Genomic DNA, 26535 nt, shown 5'->3' on the forward strand with positions numbered 1-26535 from the left:
TTAAACTTTATATATTTTTAATCCTACAATCTATTTCTCATTTAAATTCTTTGTTTGTTCTAGATCTATTTCATGTCACCAAATTAACACTGGTCTATATAATTTATTTCATTCCAAAATATTTAAAGACATCTCAAATCAACACAGATTTGTTTGTGTTAAAATACAAAAAGTTTACATGTATAATCATATAATCGCAGTTGCATAGTCGTCCACGAGATGGAGTCAGAAGATTCAATTGTAATTTTGAGAAACTACCAAACTTCTTTCGGATCATTTAAATTTCGCTCATTCGTGTGGAACAACGTGTCTGTGAACGAACAATCACTGTACGCTCACTGCTACGTGCAGTTATGCGATAACACCGATGATGACGATTGCCAACAACCGGTGAGGTTTTATATACGCAGTAACATACTGGCTGCTTTACGTTAAGACAAAACTGATTATGGGATACCTTTTGGGACTAGTTATTATGAAAATACATTGCAGTTCAAGATAATTCTTACTCATATGTGTTTCACAGGATTGCTCACAAAGACGTGAACGGCGATCAGTTGATTCGGATATAGAAGAGATTTTAACGGTTGGACCATTCTACGTTTCAGCTCCGGATTTGTGTGGAAAGGTGAGGATGCACAAGTTTAGCTGCCTCGGTATATTGTGATACAAAAATATGAACGAAATCACATTGCGAAACCAGGTCTACAGCATGCCGGTTACTGGTACAAGGAGCTGAGTGTAAACAGGGTAAATCTGCTGGGATCCAAAAATTTGCAGGCTATTTTGCGATGACGTAATAGATTGACACGAAATCACCGCCAATTTAAAAATTAATGTCAAATTTATAATGCAAATGTGGTCTGCCAGTCTTGCAATATTAAATGATACAAAAACAAAATAAACTTTTATCCATTTAATTCAATTCCGCAATCATTCGCACACCAAACATAGATTTGGTTTTAAGTGGTCACTTCTTCGGAAATGAATGTTTTCCGTTAATAAGGCAACTACAAAAATTTCTGCATATTGTAGGAAAATGGTGGATGTTCAGATTTCTGTAACGATGATCTTGGGGTTGTTCAATGTTTCTGTTTTGAAGGCCGCCTTCTCGGGAAGGACGAAAAAACTTGCGTTGGTGAGAACAAAGCTTAGTTATTTATTTACATATACTTTTAAAGTCTAGTTATAATCATTCATGTTCCGCTAACCAAGCAACTTTTGACACTGGTGAACATTTTACGTTTTAGTGATATGTGCATGTTGATATTCAGCATATTTACCAAATTTTTACTTACTTTAGTATATGTTTGTATGCAGAGGTGGAAGGAGCGTTGCAAATTGAAGGTTTACAGGATATGAATGGTGTTTACATATCAGTTGGATTCATCGTTCTTCTGCTTGTTATTGTTTCGGGGATGATTGCTTGGTTCATAAAAGGAAGATGTAACGAGAGAACTGATCGTAGATCGTTGCAGTCAAAGACATACATGTACATCCCTGCCAAATAACTGATCGTTTGCTGCCAAGTTGTATTTGCATTAAACACATGCATGAATACCTGACTAACTGAGTTTGTGTAACACGTTGTAAATACAAGCCGTCATATGTATTCAATTTTGGTTTTTGTAGTCACACAGACTAAGAAATCTGAGATAGTGGCACAAATGAGATCTGTACTTCATTGTTTTCGGACATTGATGTGAAAACGACGTCAAAGCGAACCTTACACACAACTCATTCATGCGGAACAGCTTATATAAATTCCTTTTGGGATAAAACTTACATTATTCTTTTCTGTTAAATCTTATTTTGCTTTGCATCTTGTTAACCTTCAACTATTTCAAAACAACTACGCCAAATCATTCAGTAGTCAACAAACAACTGAACGTAAACCAAACGACAAATTCCACGCATGTAATATATTGAGATATAAAATAAAGTTTGTTGGAAAGCGAATACTCGTTCATGTGGAACAGGGAGTCTCATAGTAACACATTGTATGCTACGTTATACATTTGCTGTAGGTTTATGAAGGAAGCAACACAAACGGTGCCTTGTTAGGAATGTTTACTGGTGATGGAAGCTCAACAGGAATTGTGAAATCAGAAACCGGTTCCATGTATTTGAGTTGTCCCACGTTGCGAGGCATGTCTTCATCACCCCAATTTTCATTCATAAAAGGTAATAAACTAAAACCAAACAATGCAAGAAACATGCATGAATAAGATTTTGACTATCATTAGTTAATTCAAGTTAAGACGCAACGGCATTCATTATTTATCAAATGTTTAACTTCGGTTTAGTCGACGAATTTCAAACAGCCTAAACCGGTCACGCTTCACTGAACAGTTACATTTTAAACATTAGTAAAAAAGTTTCCTAGACAAAAAGAGTTTGAAAATACTCGTTTTGTACCTCACTCGATGACGTACATTATTTAATTTTGATTTTAAAATTACGAAACCATTGTTAGTAATTTTGCGGCTCTGAGGTTTGAATAAGTTTTATATGCAAATAATTTTAAAGTTGGTGATAAGTGAAATCTCATCAAAGAAAGTTCGATTAAAACTCTCGGTAGACTCGTCGTAAGGCTTCGATGGATTTAGATAATGCCATGATTTCCATAAATCTAACATGCTTTAAACATACACTGGACACATAAACTTTTGGAAACAAGCAAATATATAATTTCGAAACCAAACGGATCGAAAAACTTCTGCAAAACAAATATCCACACAAAACACAAAATGTGGTGAAATTATAATTATTTGGTTTAATTGGAGTCAGATCTAAGCTGTATTGATGCCACTTTCGCCTAAAGTCCGGGCTAGATACGAAAAATCTAGAGCTGTGGCTTTCCAGGCGTCCTCCGCCCTTTACGCTGAAATATAGGAACTCTCCGGTCTAAACGTATGTAGTGGATACCTACCCTTATGCGCGAGCCCACAACGAGACCGACTAGCTTAACATATTTGCAGGTGATCATCATCGCATAGCGATAGTACGTATCATAAACAATTATTTATTTGTCGACACCGGGATTCGAACCCAGGATATTCCGCCAACGCACCACGATCAGATTTAAAAATACTTTAAACTTTCGATACGACATGCAATTAACGTGAAAATACAGTTTTTTTAAACTGGAGATTGGATTTAAACTAATCGTTCACCGCGCAATCAAAATAGTTGGCAATCATCCTTTTACTTACCCATGGTGTGTTTGCGACTGTATAATTGCCACAAAGTCTCCACCTGACTATTTAGTTCACAAGTAACTGATGCCGTACTGATAAGACCTAGCAAGTCGAAACTGTGGCTTTTTCTACAGCTGTTGTATAAACAAATGCCCTTGCACAGATGATCTTCTATTGATTAACACAACACAATATATTGGTTACATCTTTTCTTTAATGTGTTTAGTTGTATGTTAGGAAAAATATTTGTGTGTGGAAAGGTGAGCAGATGCATTTGAGTTCTCGGTATATAATATAGAGTCGTACTAAATTGTACATCACGCTATATACTGAGCGAAAAACAGATTAAATCAGATAACGAAAAAAATAACCCTAACAAAATCTTGCCAGGGTAGGTCGCTATTCTTTTCATCTGTAATTTAGTTTGTTTAATTCTGTTTTAATTTTTTTAATATTTTGCAGTTGTACAAATATTTCAGTCGGTTGTCAAGACAGTATCATAAATTTGTTTCTTTGCAGGAAAATGGTGGATGTTCAGATTTCTGCAACGATAAAAATGGATTCGTCCAATGTTCGTGTTTTAAACGTCGCTACATCGACAAGGATGATAAAACTTGCATTGGTGAGAACTTGGCAACACAAACACTTTTACTAAAATTGTATTCATTCTCATGCGCCTGTTGCCCAATGCTTACATACTTTTCAACAATGTATCTTTCGCTATTCGGATATCGTCTGATCTGATGTTGAACAAATTTTGTGGTCGACAAAATTAACTTTAAAGACCAAAGAACAACAAAAATCGAGAGGTGCACTTCTTTTCTTTAGAAATTACACGTGATTGGAGTTGTTTATTTAAAATACGTTGCCTGATAAAAATAATCCAAAACTTTTGCACCAAAAATTTTTTTCAAAACCATGACAACCAATCATTACAAAAACCAAACAGAGGTTTTTTTTTCATACTAAGTAACTACATGTCCTAATAACTTCGTCTTGTATATGTGCGTGCAGAGGTGGAGGAAGCGTTGAAATTTGAAGGATTCCAGCAAGTGAAAGGTGTTTACATAGCAGTTGGATTCATTCTACTTCTGCTTATTGCTGTACTGGGGTTGGTTGCTTGGTTCTTGAGACGTCGTTTCAACAAGGATGCTTAACGTGATTACTAAGGACATAATTGTACATTGCATATATCTAACTGCTTTTTTGATTGCCAGTTTTAACGGAAAATTGAATAATACCGTGTTGAACTTACCTTGTGTATACTGCTTTAAAAAATACAACCTGGCATATATTTGTGTGTGTATAATTCTTGCTTTATAAGAGATTAGTTTAAAGTTGCTGCGTTGCCACCACGCACAATCTAACCTCTCAAACTTAGCTGACTCTAACACAGAGTTGTTAATGCAACAAACGCAAGTAGAACACCTAAACGTAAAAAACGCATAACAAAACATCAGCAGTGTAACTCCACTTCCTCAACATAGTAATTAAAAATACAGATGGTAAACTGCAGTAAGGGTTTATTTGGTCTCATCAGTGAAGCTATGTTGTGACTTCAACGATATTGTCACCTAAGTAGCCGGCAAGCCTTCCAGTTTGTTGTGACTGTGCAGCACCATTAACCATTGGCTGACAAGACACCATACCTGCAATAATCAATGCGATTAAGTCGAAACAGTGGTCCTGTCTGCAGTTCTTTATAAAAAAACACTATTGGCTTTATTGCTTATACTGTTGGTAATAGCTTTTCCTTGACAACAGAGTTTGCACTGCTTGGTTTTCGCCGGGTTGCACTTAGTTTGGAACCTTATGGTTAATGACGGCTGAATAATCACCACAAAATCAAAGTCTTGCCAGATATTTAGCTGACTGACAAAAACTATTAGGTCGAAACAGTTGCATAATGTCTGGTTGCGTAGCTGCATTTAGGCGCCTGTAGTCGCCACATGGCCTCCAACCTCCTGTAGCTTTAGGGACGATGTGCAGAGGAGATGCCCAAAAATTTGACGAGCGACAAACAATGCCGAGTTGCAGCATGCTGTCGAACTCCCTTATTGCGATGACAAGTGTTTCAAGTGAGAGGCGTCGAGTGGACTGGTGGTACGGAGGTCACGATGTGGTGTTGCAAACCATGTTTAGGAGAAGGGTGGGATAAGTGTGGCGTGGTCAAAGAGAGAAATTGGGCAATCAAACGGATGTAGGTAGACTTGTTTGCGGCAAATGCATATATCCTGGGGGCAGTTACTGCGTTTTGCTGATGGGAACGCTTGCAAAAGTCGGTGTGATGATTAGTCGACAGCGTGTTTCATCAACCAAAAAACCGTGAGCGCGAAGAAAGTCAGCTCCAAGAAGAAGCTTGGAAACATCCGCCAGTACAAATTACCATTTAAATTTGCCAGTGGGCAAGTGCACCAAAACAAAAGGTGTTCCGTACGTTCGAATGTTACTTCCGTTAGCAGCTACAACGACTTTACCTTGTTTATTAATTCGGCGTTTCATTCCAGTTGGTGGTAAAACGCTGATTTCAGCTCCTGTATCAACCAAAAAATCCTTCCAGAGGTTTTGTCCCATAAGTAAAACAGGCTGCTACTCACGCCGGCCGCAACAGCAGCTAGGTGCGGGAGGCCGAATCGTTTCCCTGAAAATCACAAGGTGGGCAACACTGGGAGCTTTCTTTCCAAAACTCTCATGATAGAAGCATGGGCGCCTGTTGTTAGTTCCACGTTTAGGTGATGAAACAGTTTTTCTTTGCTGCAAACGCGCAACTTCAAAAGCTTGATCATCTCGACTGGCCTGCAATAACGAATCTGCTTGTCTTGCCATACTGCGATAATCCAGAAATTGCTGACCGGCTAAAACAGTACGATTTTCAGCTGGCATACGTTCCATAAACAATTCTCAAAATAAAAATCTACCTTTTTTATTGCTGAGCAGCGCAAGCATTTCATCCATGAGGGCGGAAGGTAATTTGTCACCCAAAGGAGACATATGAAGTATGAAGTAAATGCTTCGCTCGAAGTGAAAGTGTCAAGGTAAATGCCTCTAATAAACGTTCCTTAATTGTTTCATAGCGATCCTCTTGCGGCGGATTTTCCAGCATGTCGATTAAGCGAACGGCGGTTGGTTGATCCAAGGAAGCTACCACATGAAAATACTTTGTTATGTCGCTCGAAATATTTCGTAGAACAAATTGTGCCTCTGCTTGCTGGAACCAAACTCTTGGCTGCGCGGTTCAAAATGTAGGCAGCTTGACTGCCACTGCATTCTGAGACTCTGTGCTGCTGTTGTTCATAATGCAAATCAAAAATTCAGCGTTTTTGATAGGTCGGGGTCACCACCGAGACGAGTTGCTCTTTATTGTACGAGCGTGTCTTGAAAACTAAAAGTCAAACCAGGAACTTAACAAAACGAGAGAACGTAGAAAGAAGGCAACATATCCGCTACGTTACACTTCACCACACTTCGGTGTAATCATGTGTTTTAGTGTCATATATGGATATACTGCAAAAACATTCCCAACCAGTGGAAGGTAAAATTTTTTGATCATACGCTTTTTTGTTACACGTATTATTTTTCTCCAAGTTCTGGTTTTGGTTATTCTTAGAACAACAGCAATTGGTTTATCTTCAATGGATGGTAGAATAGGAACCATTATTACACCATGGACTATTCAGCTACAATCCCTCCTCCAATGGTTGTCTCAAAAACGAGATTTCTCGATCGCAGCATACGTTTATGATTGCCTTGTGACAATTCATTTCCGTACGATAATTACAAGCTAATTTGGTGTTTCTTCAAATATTCAGTGATTGTTTGTAACAATTTTTGGGTTGATTTTGCAGACAAATTTTCATTTTGTTCCAAACAACTTGCGATGTAGTGACAGGCTGTTACTATTTTGACGACAGTTCAGTAAACAACATTGGAGATAAAACTGGATTCGAACACCAGCAAGGGGCACAGACATCACAATGACCGACAAGCCGTCTAGAGCCGCAACAATAGACTTCGCAGGAGAAAATCACTAAGTACCAGGACATGCGACTTACAAATACAGAAGCTGTGGAATGTCAAATCGCACGTTGTCCTGATTGTCTTACTGTAGGTACATTTGGGAGCTGACTTCCACATCTAACCAAGTACCTAGACAGCCTTGCACAATGAACCATCCCTTGTGAATCAGTGTTGCTAGGTAGTGGTCGCAATTCAAAATAAATATCCTGGGTCTCCCAGAGGACTTTTAAGGACTGGTAAGTCCTCTGAAGCTCAGACACAATACCAACCAACCAACCAACCAACCAAGAGAGTCGTGAAAAGCAAATAATAATCAATCAAATAAGTAAAGTAATCAAAAAAATTACCACAATTAAATGCCAAGGTAGAATTGCATAAGGAAGAAGACAATTCTTGTTTCTTTTTTTGTAAATTTTTTTTGACGTTTTGTATTCTTTCTTTTGTAGGCAAATTTAGACGTATAGAGAAACCGGACCAAACATGACAAAATAAGACAAGATCTGTGTTTTGCTGGGTCTATATTGGTACAGTCAATATAAACAACACTTGCGTATTAAAAAGCTTCAAACCACTAAAGCTGCGATAGTACAAATATTACGCAGAAACGTAATATTGTTCATCATTTCGGGTCACTGCCAAACGGTATGCGTTATTAATCTACACTGGCTAAACCAGTAAAATGTATACTGGTTCAGTAAAATGAAGTAAAATGTATACTGGTTCCACCTTCAGCGTCCATACGTTTTCTGTTTCATAACATTTTCATTTTTATACCACTCTTAATTTTGTGCATCGTTTAGAGTATCGGACGACTTTGAGTATGCAAGACTATAATCATTCAGTCATTACGGGTTACTTTGAGGACACACGTTCCTTTCAGGAGCCGTGATGTTGTTTTTATTTGACAGGAGATTGTATTTCTTGTACCCGAAATTAAATATTGAACTACAACCATGGCACAAAATGTTATAAGCTTATTTTACCTCGATTTGTATGATCTTCATCCTAGGTTCGGATAACGCAGAGATAAAATAAAATAATTTTAAAAAATACAACAATGCAGCAGTTTCGTGCAAAACTAACAACTTTTCGATACAATCACGTTATGTATTTCTACATAAGAACTTGACGCATGGCAGACCACTACATATTGGAAGAAAGGTTTTCTATATGTGTCTACACAAATAATAACACTACCGTATATCTGACTCCCTGATAAAGAGGTTACTATCAAACCCCAGGTCAACCGATCAGTTTAATACATAATAATCAAGCCCACGAGGTTTTCAAATAAAGCGTTACAAACCACGCGTATAAAAGTATCTGTTCTATATGTCCTTTGTCTGTTTGTCTGTTTGTCCGTTCGTCCGTTCATTTTTCTGCGTGTCTTTACGCAAATGATATATGGCTTATACAAAAAGCCCTTACAGAGTTATTTGAGCTTGGATTATCCCGTGACTCATTTGAAAAGGCGGCTGTGTCATCAAATAGATCGACCGAATAAATAATTATCTTCCGTGCATACGAAGGAATAGCACGTTCGCCGTAAATTAGTTAATGTGAGTTTGTAGCGTGTTTTCATGCGACGTTAACAAAAAAACGGTTGAAGCCTGAAAAACACAACATAATAATTGCACATGTGACGTCGACGCTACAGAAACGTGGAGTCAGGGAAGTGAAGTGTGTGGAACTTTTTTCAGAGCAGTAACGTACAGCATTCTGCTCCAGACTTCAGTTAAGATTATTACGTCATTTGTCTGACTCGCGCCTGCAAATTTGTTTGTTGCATTCGGGCAACTTTGAACGTGAACTCCAACGCGAATCGTTTGTAACGTTGTAGTTATCATGATTTTTTTTTTGGTTAAAACTAAAGCCATGTAATCTTTCACACTTTAACGGTTTGTTCTTTAGACAAATTCTACGAAACAATGTCATACGTAACGTTGTCATAAAACATATTTTGTTGTTCAGTCGCAATTTACGTTTCCGCTGGAATGTTTTTTCTACGCAAAAAATATAATATTTTTTACTTCTCTCCTAACTTTTTATATTATTGGTGATGCAATCGATCAAAGTTGAGTAAATACAGACGTAAGCCACAAGCGAAACGTTGCGCGTCATCTCCTCCGCTGCGGTGAATGAAAATTCATAGACAATCTATAAACATGAGTTACTCTGTGACGTTTGGTTCCGAAATAAATGTAAGTACATGCATACGATGAACAAACTCTCCATTTTAAATGATCTGCTTTGTAATTGTCTATATGTAACCACCTGAATGTCTTGGTATTAAACATTACTGGGCCTTGTACGCATGTTCATGTCTACTTAACCGTGTTTACTGCATACTTGTGATTGCAGTGTTATGATGAAGTCATGCAGTGTCTGGTACATGAGTTCTTTAGTCTGGGACGAAATTAGAAGCTGAAGTAGGTGCTTGGCGGCGCGTATGGTGATTACTAAAATTATCTTCTGCCGCAAAAACCTGCATTTGACAATTACAAACGCGTCTTTAACGAAACCTCGGGGATCGTATTTTGCGAAGATTGAACGCAACTAATATTTATTTAAAGGCGAAGAAAAAGAGTTGAATAGGTTTGATATTTCAAATGGATCGGATAATTCCATGTGTTACAAGTGAGAACAACAACGCGCTTGTAGAAGAAAAGTGCTGTAACGTTTGTGACGTCATAAGAAAAAGACCGTTTGGATTCATTTTTTTCTAATAATTGTACATTTATAATGAATTAAATCACAATCCGCTTGCTTAATTAGGAAGGCATAAGATGGCACCGAATAATATTGTTTTACATCCGATGTGATATTACATTTAAAAAGGGAAATTGGCATTTCATCTAACGCAAGAAGTGTAGAACAAATAACACAAAATAAAGTGGCGATTGATGAGTGCAAATAAAACCACACATCACATGATCACAAGCTCATCGCAAAAAACACTCTAACAACAAAATCCATATTTATTCTTTCAGTCTATCGTCTTTTTTAAAACAGTGTATATTTGTTGTGTTTCAACGACAGAACGAACTGTCAAACAATAACTGGTTAGCAGGTCGGAACGTGGCCGCACTATTAAATTAAGTAACGTTGAGTTAAGTATGGGAGAAGTGAAGAAATTTTTGTCAATAACTTGCCTAAAAACTTCGATCTGAGCGAAATATTAATACGATCAGAACCGAAAAGTTCAACATTTTGCCCCCAGGCTTTAATGCAGATCCTTACGTCATATTGTCTATCACGCGCGGGCAAATTCGGTCTTCCTGCATTCGGGCAACTTTTACACGTAAATTCCAATGCGAAACATTTGTGCCGTTGTTAAATAACCAGAGAATCGTTTTTGCCTGAGCGGTTTGACTTTTCGACATTTTCTGTAAAACTTCATCATCCATGGAGTTGTCATAATCTTTAACCATCACCACTGCTGCAATGTCTGCTCATATCATAAAAAGTTTGAAGCATTAAATATTCTGGTCATAGAGTTGAAATTACATCATTTTTATTCACATATTTATGAAGTCATGCAATACCTGGTACAAGATTAATCTCAGGTTGTTTGGTGGGAGACTAAATTAGAAGATAAAGTAGGTGCTTGGTGCTGCGTGTCGCGATTTCTAAAAGTAGAAACAACTTCACGTCATGTGGTTGGGAAGTTACCTGCTACGTGTTTAATGGTAATGTAGTTTTTCTATAAATCCGGGATCTTGTAGCAGTTTGTCCGTATTCATTTGACCGGAAAAATTAGTTATCGAGGGGCGGCTAAAGCAAAGTGTCAAGAATTAGTGCGAGGTCTAAGTAACTATAGGATGCAAATTAATTGGGTCGTATTACTTGTCGATGTACAGTGGTAGATCACAATGTAATCTTAACTAGCAATTTCGTAGGTTTAGCATTTATTTCTAAAGTAAGTCGTAATCGCTTGAGGTTGCTATCTCGATAACACAAAAGCCTATACGTCCAATGCTTAACGTGCGATCTAGATAATGCAAGTTTACAATTGTTTGCGCAATCACAAACCAATGACGTTAGGGGAAAGATGTGGTAACAATAGTGTGGCGTTGATATTAGTCAAGTTTAGGGTTCTATGGGGGCGCGTAATCACTTTGGATTTCTGGCAAATTTTAAGATGCTGGTGTATATCGTTGTCATAGCAACAAAGCGTGGGAGTGGCGCACAGGGTGTGTACACGCACTGTTTCGATACGCACTGTTTCGACCTGTGAGGTCTCATCAGTGCAGCTGTTGCAGTGGGACTGTGCTAGCTTTTACACTAGCAGGCACACTAGATAAAAGCTAGCACAGTGCCACTGCAACAGCTGCACTGACAACAGCTGCTGCCTGTCTGCAGCTTACCAATATTATTATGGCTTTTTTGGCATTTTAAACCTCTTGCTGCAATGAAGGGAAATTACCTTGTGTATGTAAAAGCAATAGAGCCAATAATTTTTTTATAGTGAGCTGCAGACAGGGTCACTGTTTCGACTTAATCAGTCTGATAATTGTAGATATGATGGTCGTCTTGTGAGCCAATGGTTAATGTTGGCTGTATAATTACCACAAATTGGAAGTCTTGTCGGCTGTTTAGATGACAAGATCGTTGTAAGTCACACCATAGCTGCGGTGAGGAGACATAATAAACCCTTACTGCAGTTTACCATGTGTATTTTCAATTACTATGTTAAGTAAGTGGTGATACACTGCCGGATGCAATAGTTTACAAATTGACGAATTAATGCAAATGTCACTGTGCTGACCGTATGCGTTTTTTACATTTATATATTCTACTTGCGTTTGTTGCGTTAATAACTTTGTTTTAGAGTCAGCTTAAGTGCAGAGGATGGATTATGCTTGGTGGCAACGCAGCAACCTTAAACTAATCTCCTAACAAGCAACAATTCTACACACACAGATTACGCCAGGTTCTATTTCAAAGCAGAATACACACGGCAAATTATACACGGGATTATTCAGTTTTCTTTTAAACTTTTAATCAAAACAAGCAGTTAGTAATATGCATGTACAATTAAGTCTTCAGTAATCACGTTAAGCATCCTTGTTGAAACGACGTCTCAGGAACCAAGCAACCAACCCCAGTACAGCAATAAGCAGAAGGACGTTGAATCCAACTGCTATGTAAACAACTTTCATATGCTGGAATCCTTTAAATTTCAACGCTTCTTCCACCTCTGCGCACACACACATATACAAGACAAAGCTATTGGGACATGTAGGTACTTAGTATAAAAAAAAGAAATATTGTTTTGTTTTTGTAATGATTGATTGTCATGGTTTTATTGATATTTTTTTTGGCAAAGGTTTTAGATTTTTTTCATTAGGCAAGGTTTTTTAAATAAACAATTCTAATCACATGTAATTTTTAAGATAAGAAGTGCCACTCTGGGCTTTTGTTGCTCTTTGGTCTTGAAAATTTTGTCCATCACAAAATTTGTTCAAAATGAAATCAGACGATATCCGAATAGCGAAAGATACATTGCTGAAAAGTATGAATGTATCCGAAAAGTATGTAAGCATTTGGGCAACAGGCGCATGAGAATGAATACAATTTTAGAGAAAGTGTTAGTGTTGCCAAGTTCTCACCAGTGCACGTTTTATCATCCTTGTCGAGGTAGCGGCCTTTAAAACACGAACATTGGACGAATCCATTTTCATCGTTGCAGAAATCTGAACATCCACCATTTTCCTGCAAAGAAACAAATTTATGATAATGTCTTGACAACAGACTGAAATATTTGTACAACAGCAAAATATTCAAACAAAGACCATATAATTAAACAAACTAAATTAGTGCTAAAAAGAATACCAAGCTATTCTGGCAGGCTGTCGATCGATAACCATGTCAGAAGTTTCTGTATGAAATTGAACATACGTACACACTTAAGACCTTGTGTTAACTTAGCTGCGTACGTGTTTTGAAGATTTTGTTAGGGATATATTTTTCTTTTATCTCATTTAATCTGTTTTCGCACAATATATACAGTGAGGTATAATTTAGTACGACTCCATACTATATACCGAGACCTCACATGCATCTACTCACCTTCCCACACAAATCCGGTGCTGAAACGTAGAACGGTCCAACCGTTAATATCTCTTCTATATCCGAATCAATTGATCGCCGAACACGTCCTTTAGAACAATTCTGTGAAAGAAATGAATAATCAAAGTCTTGTGTTTTCATAATTACCAATCCGGGATTTCCACCCAGAAGCTTATAGATATTATTTGGATAAAAATTATTTGAGTATTTTTCGTATGTTCAGTTTTGTTTTTGTCAGCCTATATGTTACTGTGTATATAAACCTCACCGGTTGTTGACAATCTTCGTCAGTGTTGTCGCATAACTTCACGTAACAGTGAGCGTGCTGTGATTGTTCGTTCACAGACACGTTGTTCCACACGAATGAGCGAAATTTAAAGGTACCGAAAGAAGTTTGGTAGTTTCTCAAAATTACAATTGAATCTTCTGACTCCATCTCGTGGACGACTTTACAACTGCGATTATATGATTTGATCTGTAAATTTTTCATGTTTCCTCATGAACATATTCCTAATGAGATGCATGCAAACATTTTGAAATTTTGACATTTTTTTGAGAAAAAATCATTTTGAAAAAAAATGAAACTAATTTCAGTAAAAACTTGTGTTAATGTGGTAGCATGGACAATTGCTTGAACAGCACAAAACTTACATAAGATTTGTGCGTAGAATGAAAAGTAATAAAGTTTCATGCTGATGTTTCTGGCATTCTTCAATAACATTTGATTTATATAAATGATTTGAATGTATTTGCTTTTGTTTCGTCGACTTTTTACCTTTCGGTGATGAGTTCATATTTCAAACCTCCTTCATCAGAATCCAAGTTGCTGACCCAGCATGATTTTAACTGACAAATAGAGTTTTATAATAACATTGGCTTGGCAAGGAATCTTTGCACAAATTATACAAATATATATCTGAATATATCAAATATAAACCATCAATCGTAAATAAACAACATATATTTGCGTAAACAAGTGTATTTAGGGTTAGCCAATAATACAGTCCACCCAGAAAATTTTATGATATACCTAACCTTCGTAATAAAGGAGTCTAATTGTCAACGAGGTTAAAAGTTTATTTATTTATTCAGAAACTTGACTTTGATAAATTCATTCATAAATTTATGGATTAGCACATATATATGTATTTCAGGCCATATTTTTTGGACTAACCTTGTGGCCTAAACAACACTGCATACTGATAAACTTTTTTTTGAAATGATTATTAAACAAACATAGGTTTAGAGATTACCACAATATTGATCTTTTCACTTGTTGCCGAATCAACCTTAGCGTATACGAAGTTTGGAACTTGGACGATTGAATTTGATCTGAGTGGATTTTTCATTTTCTCGTCACTAAACAACTCAAATCTGATCATGATATTCCCGGAACTACGATGTGAAGTCAGAAAACTTTCTTTCCTGTTAAGTTTCGATAATGTGCATCAATTATATCAACGAAAATAAAAACTATTTCAATACATACAGTTGAGTTGATATTGGTCCAGAAGCAGTTTTGATATCTCTGTTTAACATTCCTGGAATAACGCACGATATTTCCCAGATTGGATTGTAAGATGTCCGTCTCACAACTTGAGTGGTAAATTTGTAATTGCGAACTTGGTACATGAAGCTTACGTTGCTTTGGGATTTCTTTGAAAATATGTTGAGTATATTTTATTTAAATAATAAATCACAAAGACAATTCTTTGATAAGTTAGTCGAAAATTCAATTTGTTAAATGTTTTTTTGGAGGTTCATGACATGGTTTATCTCAGTAGAGGGTATTTGCAAACTCTTCCTTTACAAAACTTAAGTTGAATTTAGTTTTCTCTAAAAGTAATTCAGAGAAACTATTCAGAAAATCGCAACCCATTATGCGGTTACTCACAATTACACAACTTATCATTTTAAGATTTTATGACGTGAGTGACGTCATTCATGCTTTGATCCCTTCATATCTTGGTCCAAAACTCTAACGAAGATAACGTCAGTAACGTGCAAAGTAAGTGTAGAAAAGGGAAGTCATCACTTACACAAGACATATCTAATAACTAAGGATACGTAAGTAGTTTTTTTTTAAGTTACTGAACTACCCCACTTTATTATGTCATATACCTACTTACTATTAACAGTATTACGGACCAGATCATGTACTGCCACTTTTAATATATTCAGATGTACATCGGACAATATTTCTTTACTAAACGTAATTACCTCTAGAGTAAAAGGACACTCTTCCAGTTCAAATTGGAAAACAGGATTTCGAGCTGCGGCTTTACAGTTTCTAGGCAGAGAATCTAGACTTGTCATTGTATGATTTGAAATATACAAAATATCTTCTCGATTTGCTTCCAATGCTCTCAACCCATGGGAACTGACACTGGAATAACTGTTGTTTAGATAAACTTCAGATTGGCGAAGTTGATGTTGTAAAATGAGTCGCTAATTTCACAGCTTAAAACAAACAACAAACAAAAAATTATACATGTTTAATGTTTGGAATATATTTTTGACCAGTTAATAAAATGTAGATGTCCGACATCTGAATGACAGTGCGATATCCTCATTTTAATTTGATTTTTTGAAATCTTACTTAAACTTGATAGAATTGGTGTTGCATTCCATTTCATTATACATCTTGCAATCTGAAAATAAAATAATTTTCTAGTTTCACCTTTCACGATTCAAATTGTGTTAAATTGAGAGCAAAATCATTCCTGGGTCAACAAACATGATTTCTTCTCACTAGATTCACGTAATTAATATTCTCAGTAATTCTATCTGAATGCTATGATTACATTAATTACTCGGAATTTGAAAAATTAAAGCAGCTGTCCTTCACAGAGTTAAGTTTGCATCGAAAAGCAAAGCAAGAGCTTGCAAACACAAGAAGTGCGTGATATCGGAGGCGAACAATGCAAGTGATTAATGACAATGTCATCCACGCACTGAGTGTTGCACTAAACACAGTGTCCGCATTGATGCAACATGTAATAGGTTTGTGTGTCAGTTTCTTTGCATGATCGGTTGCTCAATTTGTTCAATTAACTTTATTATTAGATTACTTGCGAAGTTGATTTAATACAAACCTGATCTGATGTTGATTAAAGGATGAGGAGTGTCAGAGTAATAAACGAATATTTGAACATTAATTCTTCGGGCTTGAAATTTTATTATTTGATCCCTGCCAACAATTACCCCAGGATGTGAAGGATCATCGGATAAAATCTATTTAACAGCATATTACAGAATATCAATAATCTTTTTGTTGTTTAACTTTAAAAAGATGCACAGACAAAACTTTAAATCCGTAACTTACGTACAGACCGTCCGGGTAGGTGTCAGTATTACGGAACCGAAAATGAACATCGGTAGCCGTTATTGTGAAATTACATCTCACTGGGCTTGTCACAGCATAATTACAAGCTAGGCGTTGTAACAACTTCCCACTGCTCGAAGTTGGAATAAGCAGAGTTGTTGGAAGATCGTCCACGTTCAACTCCGAATCACAAGATTGTTCGTTAACTAAACAACATTTCATGATTCACATGCTAGGATAAGTGTATATAAATTAAGTTAAACAGATTGTCGAATTGGAACAAGTGCATTTTATTGGACCCCAACACGACTATGGTATCAACTTTGAAATTGTTTCCCTAAATTACAACTGAACAGTCGCACATTTATGAAAATATGCAACCAATATATTGTGTTGTGTTTTTTCAAAAGAAAATCATCTGTGCAAGAGCATTTGTTTATATACCAGCTGCAGAGTAAGCCAAAGTTTCGACTAGCTAGGTCTTATCAGTGCAACATCAGTTACTTGTAAGCTAAATAGCCAGGCGGAGACTTTGTGGTGAATATACAGTGGCAGACACACCCTGGGTACCAAACTAGGTATTCATGGGTAAAAGTGGATTAATCCCATGTATTTATTTTGCGCGACCCCACAAAAACGACAAGTAATTAACGGCCCACAGCAGCTAACCGACGATTCTATTCAAAATCTTTTTTCTGGGAAACTTTTTCAATTTTGTTTAAAATGTAACTGTTCAGTGGATCGGGACCCTTATAGGCTGTTTAAATTCGTCGATTAAACCGAAGTTAAAGATTTGATAAATAATGAATGCCGTTGCGTCTTAACTTCAATTAACTAATGATGGTCAAAGTACTTCTCCTGCATGTTTCTTGCATTGTACTTGGTTTTACGTTTGTTACCTTTTATGAATGAATATCTGGGTGGTGAACTTGAAGAAATGCCTCGCAACGTGGGACAACTCAAATACATAGAACCGGTTTCTGATTTCACAATTCCTGTTGTACTTCCATCACCAGTAAACGTCCCCAACAAGGCACCGTTTGTGTTGTTTCCTTCGTAAACCTACAGTAAAAGTAGAAAATAACATACTATGTGTTAAAAAGCGGTCCAGTATTCTCTTTCCAACAAATTCTATTTTATTTCTCAATATTTTACATGCGTGGAATTTATTGTTTGGTTTAAGTTCGGTCGTCAGTTGACCATTACCCGATTGTCAAATTAAAAACAGCCACAAATGTTACAGTGGTGTTCACGATGCAGGAGAACAACAGTAGAAATTATCGTCATTATTATTATTTTTATATCTTTCAGTAGCGAAAGGAAATATTTATTAACTTGTAGTGATAAGTTTGGTTCTCGTAAGACCTTCCACCACTCAAAATTAAGGTTGGTTTAGTAGAACAACAGAGCGAGTATTTTCACCGAACAAATGTTGTTGCCGAGTGTGTAGTAGTAGAAATGTATTGCAGCAACACCCCCGTTTCCAGTTGATAAAACGTGCCCATAACTGGCGCAGGATGATGAGATAGTGAAACCATTCCCGTGACCACTATAAGCTGATGGTCGGCAAGATGTCGATCCTCCACGTACATAAGTATAACATGTAATATGTCAGGTAATAACACGTAACGATTTACAGTAATAAAAAATACTTTTTACAGTAATTAAAACAACTAGGCACAAACACAAGAGCAAAATAATTCCCATTTCAAATGTTTTTCCTAAGATCGCCAAATTGTAGAACGACAAAGAATTTATGCTAAGGAAAAAACTATATGACTTCCACAAAAATGACTGATGATAATTACTGATTCTTAAAAACCAACTTAATGCAATAAATTCCATCCATAGAGTTACTAACAATGTGAGCCAACTATAATACTTCCCAACAATTACTCAATAATTTAACAAACTATTCCCAACAATTAACTTGCAAGTAATGCCACTAGGTACACCACTCCCACGCTAAGTTGCTATGACAACGGTATACAGCAGCATTTTAAAATTTGCCAGAAATCAGAAAAGTGATTACGCGCCCCATCGAACTATAAACATGACATAAACACCACACTATTGTTACCACATCCATCCGCTTACGTTATTGGTTTGTGTTTGCCCAGACAATTGTGAACTTACATTATCTCTAGCGCAAGGTAACCTGTTGTACAATAAACGTATACGCTTTGTGTTATCGAGAAATGCAACGTTGCAACCTCAAAGAGTTACGACTTATGTTATAGATAAACGCCAGACATAAGAAATTGCTAATTAAGATTACATTGTGATCTACCAAAGTTAATCCACAATTTCTTCAAAGTAACACGACCCAATTAATTTGCATTCTAGTTACTTAGACCTCGCACTAATTTTTAACACTTTGCTTTAGCTGCCTCTCGATACCTACTTTTTTTGGTCAACTGAATGCGGACAAACTGCTGCAAGACCCCTGCTTTATAGAAAAACCACATTACCACTAAACACTGAGCAGGTATCTTCCCAACCACATGATGTGATGTTGTTTCTACTTTTAGCAATCGCGACACGCAGCACGAAACACCTACTTTATCTTCTAATTTAGTTTCCCACCAAACAACCTGAGATTAATCTTGTACCAGGTACTGAATGACTTAATAAATATGTGAATAAAAATGAGGAAGTGTTGAATAAATGCGGTCGCAAGATTCGCGCTTTGCCCAAATTCTTTTGCGATGAACAACTATGTCCTGTCTCGGCATACACCAAAATAACACTATATTTTAATGCTTTTTAAACTGCGTAGCATCGCGATGGTGCAAATCCAGCTGGTTTGTATTGAAAACATATCACTAACCAAAAAAATATTGTGTTTCTCAAGTAATTAACCTTTACACGCAAAAAGCTTGGAGTTGAAAATAGCACTGGTGATGACCACAGCCGTGTTCGTAACGTCTGGTCAGCATGTTAGCTTCGGCTTCCTTATTCAAAGTCAAACAAGATACATGTGAGGGGCAAAATCGTTTTTGTGTCATAAAAGCCTCAAAATTATATATTTTTCGCTTGCGACAAAAAGTGCGTTCAGACAAACTTTAGACTTCGTAACTGATGAAATACTTATCTGTACTATTAGAGGTAATTTTGCGCCGAGTATCACATTTACGGCAAAGTTCTTACCATATTATGATATATGTGTTTTTATATATATATGGCGCCTAAAGTGACCATCTTTACCCTGTACGTTTTAACAACCACACTGTGAAGAAATGCGCTCACATGAGCAGTGTGGTAAAATATTTCGCGTCCCTTAGGAAAGAACTTAGCGGTTATGAAGCACTTCCATACATCACGTATTCCCCCGGATTGTCATGCACATGAAAAAAATTACCAAAAGAATTGGTTTCATTGGGATTTTTTGAAACTGCTGATTAACAAATCATGAGGCAAAAGCGAAAAAACTGAAACTTGCTTAGGGTACAAAATAAGCTTGTACATAACAGATCTTGTTGCTGAAGCTGCCAGGCGTAATGTGCAGTCAGCTCAAAAGCTCGTTTGGCACAAAAATATTTATTGCATCGCCGTTTCAGTCTCCGTTCAATTGACCATCAACAGAGCCATGCACGAAAGTTTAAACATAACGGTGGCGCAAGCAAGAAAGTTGAAAAATGTGATACCGTTGTTCCAACACGCAAACTGGACAAACCGAGTCACAGCCTACTATAACGCCCCATTTTTGGGTTCCCTGCTTGAAAACATACCTTTGAAACGAAAACGTTACTAGCAAGAAAGTCCATCAGTTTTGAAGGTAGCATTCACAACATTATCAAATAATTTTTATTTGTTGCCAGAAAAACTTTTGAATTACCTGCACACAACTCACTACGAGTTTTACAACTACAATATACTGAAAGCCCGGTGTAACATTAACACAGCCAATATTGCCTAACGCTAATAGCAGCCAGCACTTTTGTATTTATTACCACAATCGTCAACGCAAAACAATATCCTCCTGTTGGCTTCCTCATCTTTATTATATTTCATACACAGAATTGACATGGTATATGCAATATTTTATGGCATCTCGCTTTGTATGTTATGAAAGGCGTTATCCAGATCAAAAAAGTGAAAGGCTCTGTTAAGTCACCTTTGGGCAAGTGTTTGACAACCTATCCAAACAGTCTAAATAAAAAAGCCTGAGCTAAAATGCTGTTGATCATAATGCTGGCAAACGTTTCGAACTCATACAGGGTTCATCATCAGTCGCTGATTTCATACTTTTATTATTTTTTAGTTAATGCTTGAATACAGACAGGTCTGACCACATGCAGTTAATTCATACTTTTATTATTTTTTAGTTAATGCTTGAAACCTGAATATTTTTATAGTTTTTATTAATTTTTATTTATTTTTAGCTTGCGTAACCTTTTTGCGTTAGATTCTTGACTTTTTCCTTTCTCTTTTTCCTTTTTGGCAGTTTTGGTAAATGGAGAAACTGATGATGCCGTTTTAGGCGAAATATATTTTTCTCTAAATAAATCGATCTGAGCTGTCTGCAGATCGCTGTGTTTGGATTTTAATACAGCATTCTAGCTCTGGCTTTTTTACTTAGACTACTTAACTCCAGATATTTTGCACCCAACTATCCAAACAGGTTTGTATTAAATGTGTTACAAGCCACTACTTCATACTAAAATCGCAACATAATGTAAATGACTGGCGCAAAATATTAAGTGACCTCTAACTCACTATTGTTTCCAAGCCTCAATGTATCAGGCGCGACAAGCATGGAGGAGACTCAAACGTGCTGACGCGCAACTAATGCAATTCATTTCCGTCGCGACTTTCTCGTTCTAACGAGGAAAATGGCTTATGACATAGCGTGAAACCAATTGCGACAAGGGATGCGAAGAATGTTGAATAAAAGAAATGTGCTAGTCTCATGGCAAATTAAGGAAGTATCAACATACAAAGAACCATCACAAACTAATTATTCAGATTGAACACCGAAGTTGCCAAAAAGTCTAATGCGGTTTTGGTCACGTAGTTGAACCTGATCAGAATTAGGAAGTTGAACTGAAACCGGTTTGAGAGGTTTATTTTTGTAAAACGAAGCAGAATGTGAATCAGTTTTTGCAATCAGAGAAACTGCGGAACTGGATAAAATGAACCGAAATAAAGATCTGTTGGGACTAATGCGTTCTTGCTTTTTCATGCCAACAGCCCAAATATACGTTTATGACATCGCATTGCAGACTAGAATTGCACAAACAAACGATTAATTGACAAACAAGCAAGAAAAATGTGCACGCCTGTTAACATTGTAATCCTTGATAACGATGTGTTTCATGTTTCAAATCATAATAAATGGTGAAGCCATGTCTAATATCCATGTACCAACAAAGCATGCACAACTAGTTATCAAGTAGTTTTTCCAAAAATACAGTGTAACTACAGATATATTAGTGACAAACTTTACCCCGCTACAAACGGAACTATCGAAGGATGTCTATTGGTTAAGGCGATAGACTAATTCTTTGCACTCTGTACAATAGGTTCCGAATCTCTGACGAGTCACAAAATCTGTGTCACAAAATATAAGCTAATTCCTGCAGTCACTTTTGACATTTTCTCTATAACTCTCAGGTTTGTTTGTCCTGAGATAAACTATTTTGAACATCAAAATTGACTAGACCACTCACTAGATTCACTTAATTGATATTCTCAGTAATTCTATCTTAATGTTATGATTACATTAATTACTCGAAATTTGAAAAATTAAAGCAGCTCTCCTTCGCAGAACTCTGTAAATCGATAAGCAAAGCAACAGCATGCAAACACAAGAAGTGCGTGATATTGGAGGCAAAGCGATGCAAGTGATTAATGACAATGTCATCCACGCACTAAGTATTGCACTAAACACAGTGCGTAATAGGTTTGTGTGTCAGTTTCTTTGTATGATCGGTTGCTCAACTTTTTCAATTAACTTCATTAAATATGCCTCACATTATTTGCCAAGTTGATTTAACACAAACCTGATCTGATGTTGATCGAAGGAGGAGGAGTGTCAGAGTAATACACAAATATTTGAATATTAATTCTTCGGGCTTGAAATTTTATTATTTTGTCCCTGCCAACAATTACCCCAGGATGTGAAGGATCATCGGATAAAATCTATTTAACAGCATATTACAGAATATCAATAATCTTTTTGTTGTTTAACTTTAAAAAGACGCACAGACAAAACTTTAAATCCGTAACTTACGTACAGACCGTCCGGGTAGGTGTCAGTATTACGGAACCGAAAATGAACATCGGTAGCCGTTATTGTGAAATTACATCTCACTGGGCTTGTCACAGCATAATTACAAGCTAGGCGTTGTAACAACTTCCCACTGCTCGAAGTTGGAATAAGCAGAGTTGTTGGAAGATCGTCCACGTTCAACTCCGAATCACAAGATTGTTCGTTAACTAAACAACATTTCATGATTCACATGCTAGGATAAGTTTATATAAATTAAGTTAAACAGATTGTCGAATTGGAACAAGTGCATTTTGTTGGACCCCAACACGACTATGGTATCAACTTTGAAATTGTTTCCCTAAATTACATCTGAAAAGTCGCACATTTATGAAAATATGCAACCAATATATTGTGTTGTGTTTTTTCAAAAGAAAATGATCTGTGCAAGAGCATTTGTTCATATACCAGCTGCAGAGTAAGCCAAAGTTTCGACTAGCTAGGTCTTATCAGTGCAACATCAGTTACTTGTAAGCTAAATAGCCAGGTGGAGACTTTGTGGTGATTATACAGTGGCAGACACACCCTGGGTAAAAGTGGATTAATCCCATGTATTTATTTTGCGCGACCCCACAAAAACGACAAGTAATTAACGGCCCACAGCAGCTAACCGACGAGCAGTCGTATCGATTGCTTTGGTCAAACTTTGGGTTAACTTAAGATGAATTTGATCTCCAAATTTGACGAAAACACTGCATTTTAGCTTTAATTGCATTTTTCTATCAAACGTTCCTACAGTATCCGCACTTGACCGATTCCTTGATATTCGATAGAAACAAAAACGTTGCAGCCTTAAAACATAATGAAATCATAAATACGAAAGTATTCAGGATATCCTGGATTCGAATGCCGGTGTCGTCAAATAAATAAATGCTTGTGCTATGGTCAGGTGCACGTTTGTCACCTGCACATATGTGAAGCTAGTCTGACAAGTTGTGTGATTATCCATAAGTGTAGTTTAATCAACTATACACGTTTAGACCGGAGAGTTCCTATATTTCAGCGGAAGGGGCGGAGGATGCCTGGAAAGCCGAAGCTCTATATTTTTCGTATCTAGCCCGGACTTTAGGTGAAAGTGGCATCAATGCAGTTTAGATCTGACTCCAATTAAACCAAATAATTTTAATTTCATCACATTTTGTGTTTTGTGTGGATATTTGTTTTGCAGAAGTTTTTCGACCAGTTTGGTTTCGAAATTAAATATTTGTTTGTTTCCAAAAGTTGTGTCCAGTGTATGTTTAAGCACGTTAGATTTATGGAAATCATGGCATTATCTGAATCCATCGAAGCCTTACGACGAGTCTACCGAGAGTTTAAGTTTTAGTCGAACTTTCTTTAATGACATTTCTTTTATTTTTTTATCACCAGCTTTAAATTTATTTGCACATAAAACTTAAACCTCAGGGCTGCAAAATTATTAACAATGGTTTCGTAATTTTAAAATCAAAACCAAAAAATGTAAGTCTTCGAGTGATTTACAAATCGATTCTATTCAAAATCTTTTTGTCTGGGAAACTTTTTCAATTATGTTTAAAATGTAACTGTTCAGTGGATCGGGACCCTTATAGGCTGTTTAAATTCGTCGATTAAACCGAAGTTAAAGATTTGATAAATAATGAATGCCGTTGCGTCTTAACTTTAATTAACTAATGATGGTCAAAGTACTTCTCCTGCATGTTTCTTCCATTGTTTGGTTTACGTTTGTTACCTTTTAGGAATGAATATCTGGGTGGTGAACGTGAAGAAATGCCTCGCAACGTGGGACAACTCAAATACATGGAACCGGTTTCTGATTTCACAATTCCTGTTGCACTTCCATCACCAGTAAACGTTCCCAATAAGGCACCGTTTGTGTTGTTTCCTTCGTAAACCTACAGTAAAAGTAGAAAGTAACATACAATGTGTCAAAAAACGGTCCAGTATTCTCTTTCCAACAAATTCTATTTTATTTCTCAATATTTTACATGCGTGGAATTTGTTGTTTGGTTTACGTTCGGTCGTCAGTTGACCATTAAACGATTGTCAAATTAAAAACAGCCACAAATGTTACAGTGGTGTTCACGATGCAGGAGAACAACAGTAGAAATTAACGTCATTATTATTATTTTTATATCTCTCAGTAGCGAAAGGAAATATTTATTAACTTGTAGTGATAAGTTTGGTTCACGTAAGACCTTCCACCACTTAAAATTAAGGTTGGTTTAGTAAAACAACAGAGCGAGTATTTTCACCGAACAAATGTTGTTGCCGAGTGTGTAGTAGTAGAAATGTATTGCAGCAACGCCTCCATTTCCAGTTGATAAAATTCTCCCGTAACTGGTGCAGGATGATAAGATGATGAAACCATTCCCGTGACCACTATAAGCTGATGGTCGGCAAGATGTCGATCCTCCACCTACACAAGTATAACGTGTAATATGTCAGGTAATAACACGTAACGATTTAAAGTAATAAAATATACCTGTAACAACTAGGCACAAACACAAGAGAAAAATAATTCCCATTTCAAATGTTTTTCCTAAGATCGTCAAATTCTAGAACGACAAAGAATTTATGCTAAGGAAAAAACTCTATCACATAAAATGACTTATGATAGTTACTGATTCTTAAAAACCAACTTAATGCAATAAATTCCACCCATGAAGTTACTAACAATGTGAGCCAACTATAATACTTCCCAACAATTACTTAATAATTTAACAAACTATTCCCAACAATTAACTTGTTGCTATGACAACAGTATACAGCAGCATTTTAAAATTTGACAGAAATCAGAAAAGTGATTATGCTTCCCATCGAACTATAAACGTGACTAATAACAACGCCACACTATTGTTACCACATCCATCCGCTTACGTCATTGGTTTGTGTTTGCCCAGACAATTGTGAACTTGCATTATCTCTAGCGCAAGATAACCTGTTGTACAATAAACGTATAGGCTTCGTGTTATCGAGTAATGCAACAGTGTAACGTCAAACAGTTACGACTTACGTTATAGGTAAACGCCAAACCTAAGAAATTACTAATTAAGATTACATTGTGATCTAACAATGTTAATTGACAATTTCTTCAAAGTGATACGACCCAATTAATTTGCATTCTTGTTACTTAGACCTCGCACTAATTTTTAACACTTTGCTTTAGCTGCTTCTTGAAACCTACTTTTTTTGGTCAACTGAATGCGGACAAACTGCTACAAGACCCCGACTTTATAGAAAAACTACATTACCACTAAACACGTAGCAGGTAACTTCCCAACCACTTGATGTGAAGTTGTTTCTACTTTTAGCAATCGCGACACGCAGTACCAAGCACCTACTTTATCTTCTAATTTAGTCTCCCACCAAACAACATGAGATTAATCTTGTACCAGGTACTGAATAACTTCATCAACATGTGAATAATAATGAGAAAGTGATGAATGAACGCGGTCGCATGATTTCGCGCTTTGCCCAAATTCTTTTGCGATGAACAACTATGTCCTTTTTCGGCATACACCAAAATAACACTATTTTTGAATGCTTTTCAAACTGCGTAGCATCGTGATGGTGGAAATCCAGCTGGTTTGTATTGAAAACATATCACTAACCAAAAAAATACTGTTTTTTTTAGTAATATACTTTTACGTGCAAAAAGCTTTGGGTTAATT

At 36.5% G+C, this 26535-nt stretch overlaps 2 protein-coding genes across 2 annotated transcripts in view; one reads left to right on the plus strand and one right to left on the minus strand.

Annotated features, from left to right (window-relative positions):
* LOC145909694 (serine/threonine-protein kinase/endoribonuclease IRE1-like) overlaps positions 1 to 26535 on the plus strand; it is a 137874-nt gene that overhangs the window by 24125 nt on the left and 87214 nt on the right. The gene's annotated exons all lie outside the window — the stretch shown is intronic.
* Positions 12275 to 25389, minus strand: LOC145908797 (uncharacterized). Its single transcript, XM_082996128.1, has 14 exons — positions 25347 to 25389; positions 25117 to 25280; positions 24594 to 24756; positions 18037 to 18194; positions 17514 to 17676; positions 16696 to 16820; positions 16385 to 16523; positions 15889 to 15940; positions 14543 to 14714; positions 14065 to 14135; positions 13558 to 13744; positions 13290 to 13391; positions 12830 to 12932; positions 12275 to 12417 (listed from the first exon to the last, which is right to left on the minus strand). Exons 1-14 carry the CDS (start codon positions 25387 to 25389, stop codon positions 12275 to 12277), a joined length of 1785 nt encoding a protein of 594 aa, XP_082852254.1.

This window comes from Ascidia mentula, chromosome 7, assembly GCF_947561715.1.
Source record: "Ascidia mentula chromosome 7, kaAscMent1.1, whole genome shotgun sequence".
Classification (NCBI taxonomy): domain Eukaryota; kingdom Metazoa; phylum Chordata; class Ascidiacea; order Phlebobranchia; family Ascidiidae; genus Ascidia; species Ascidia mentula.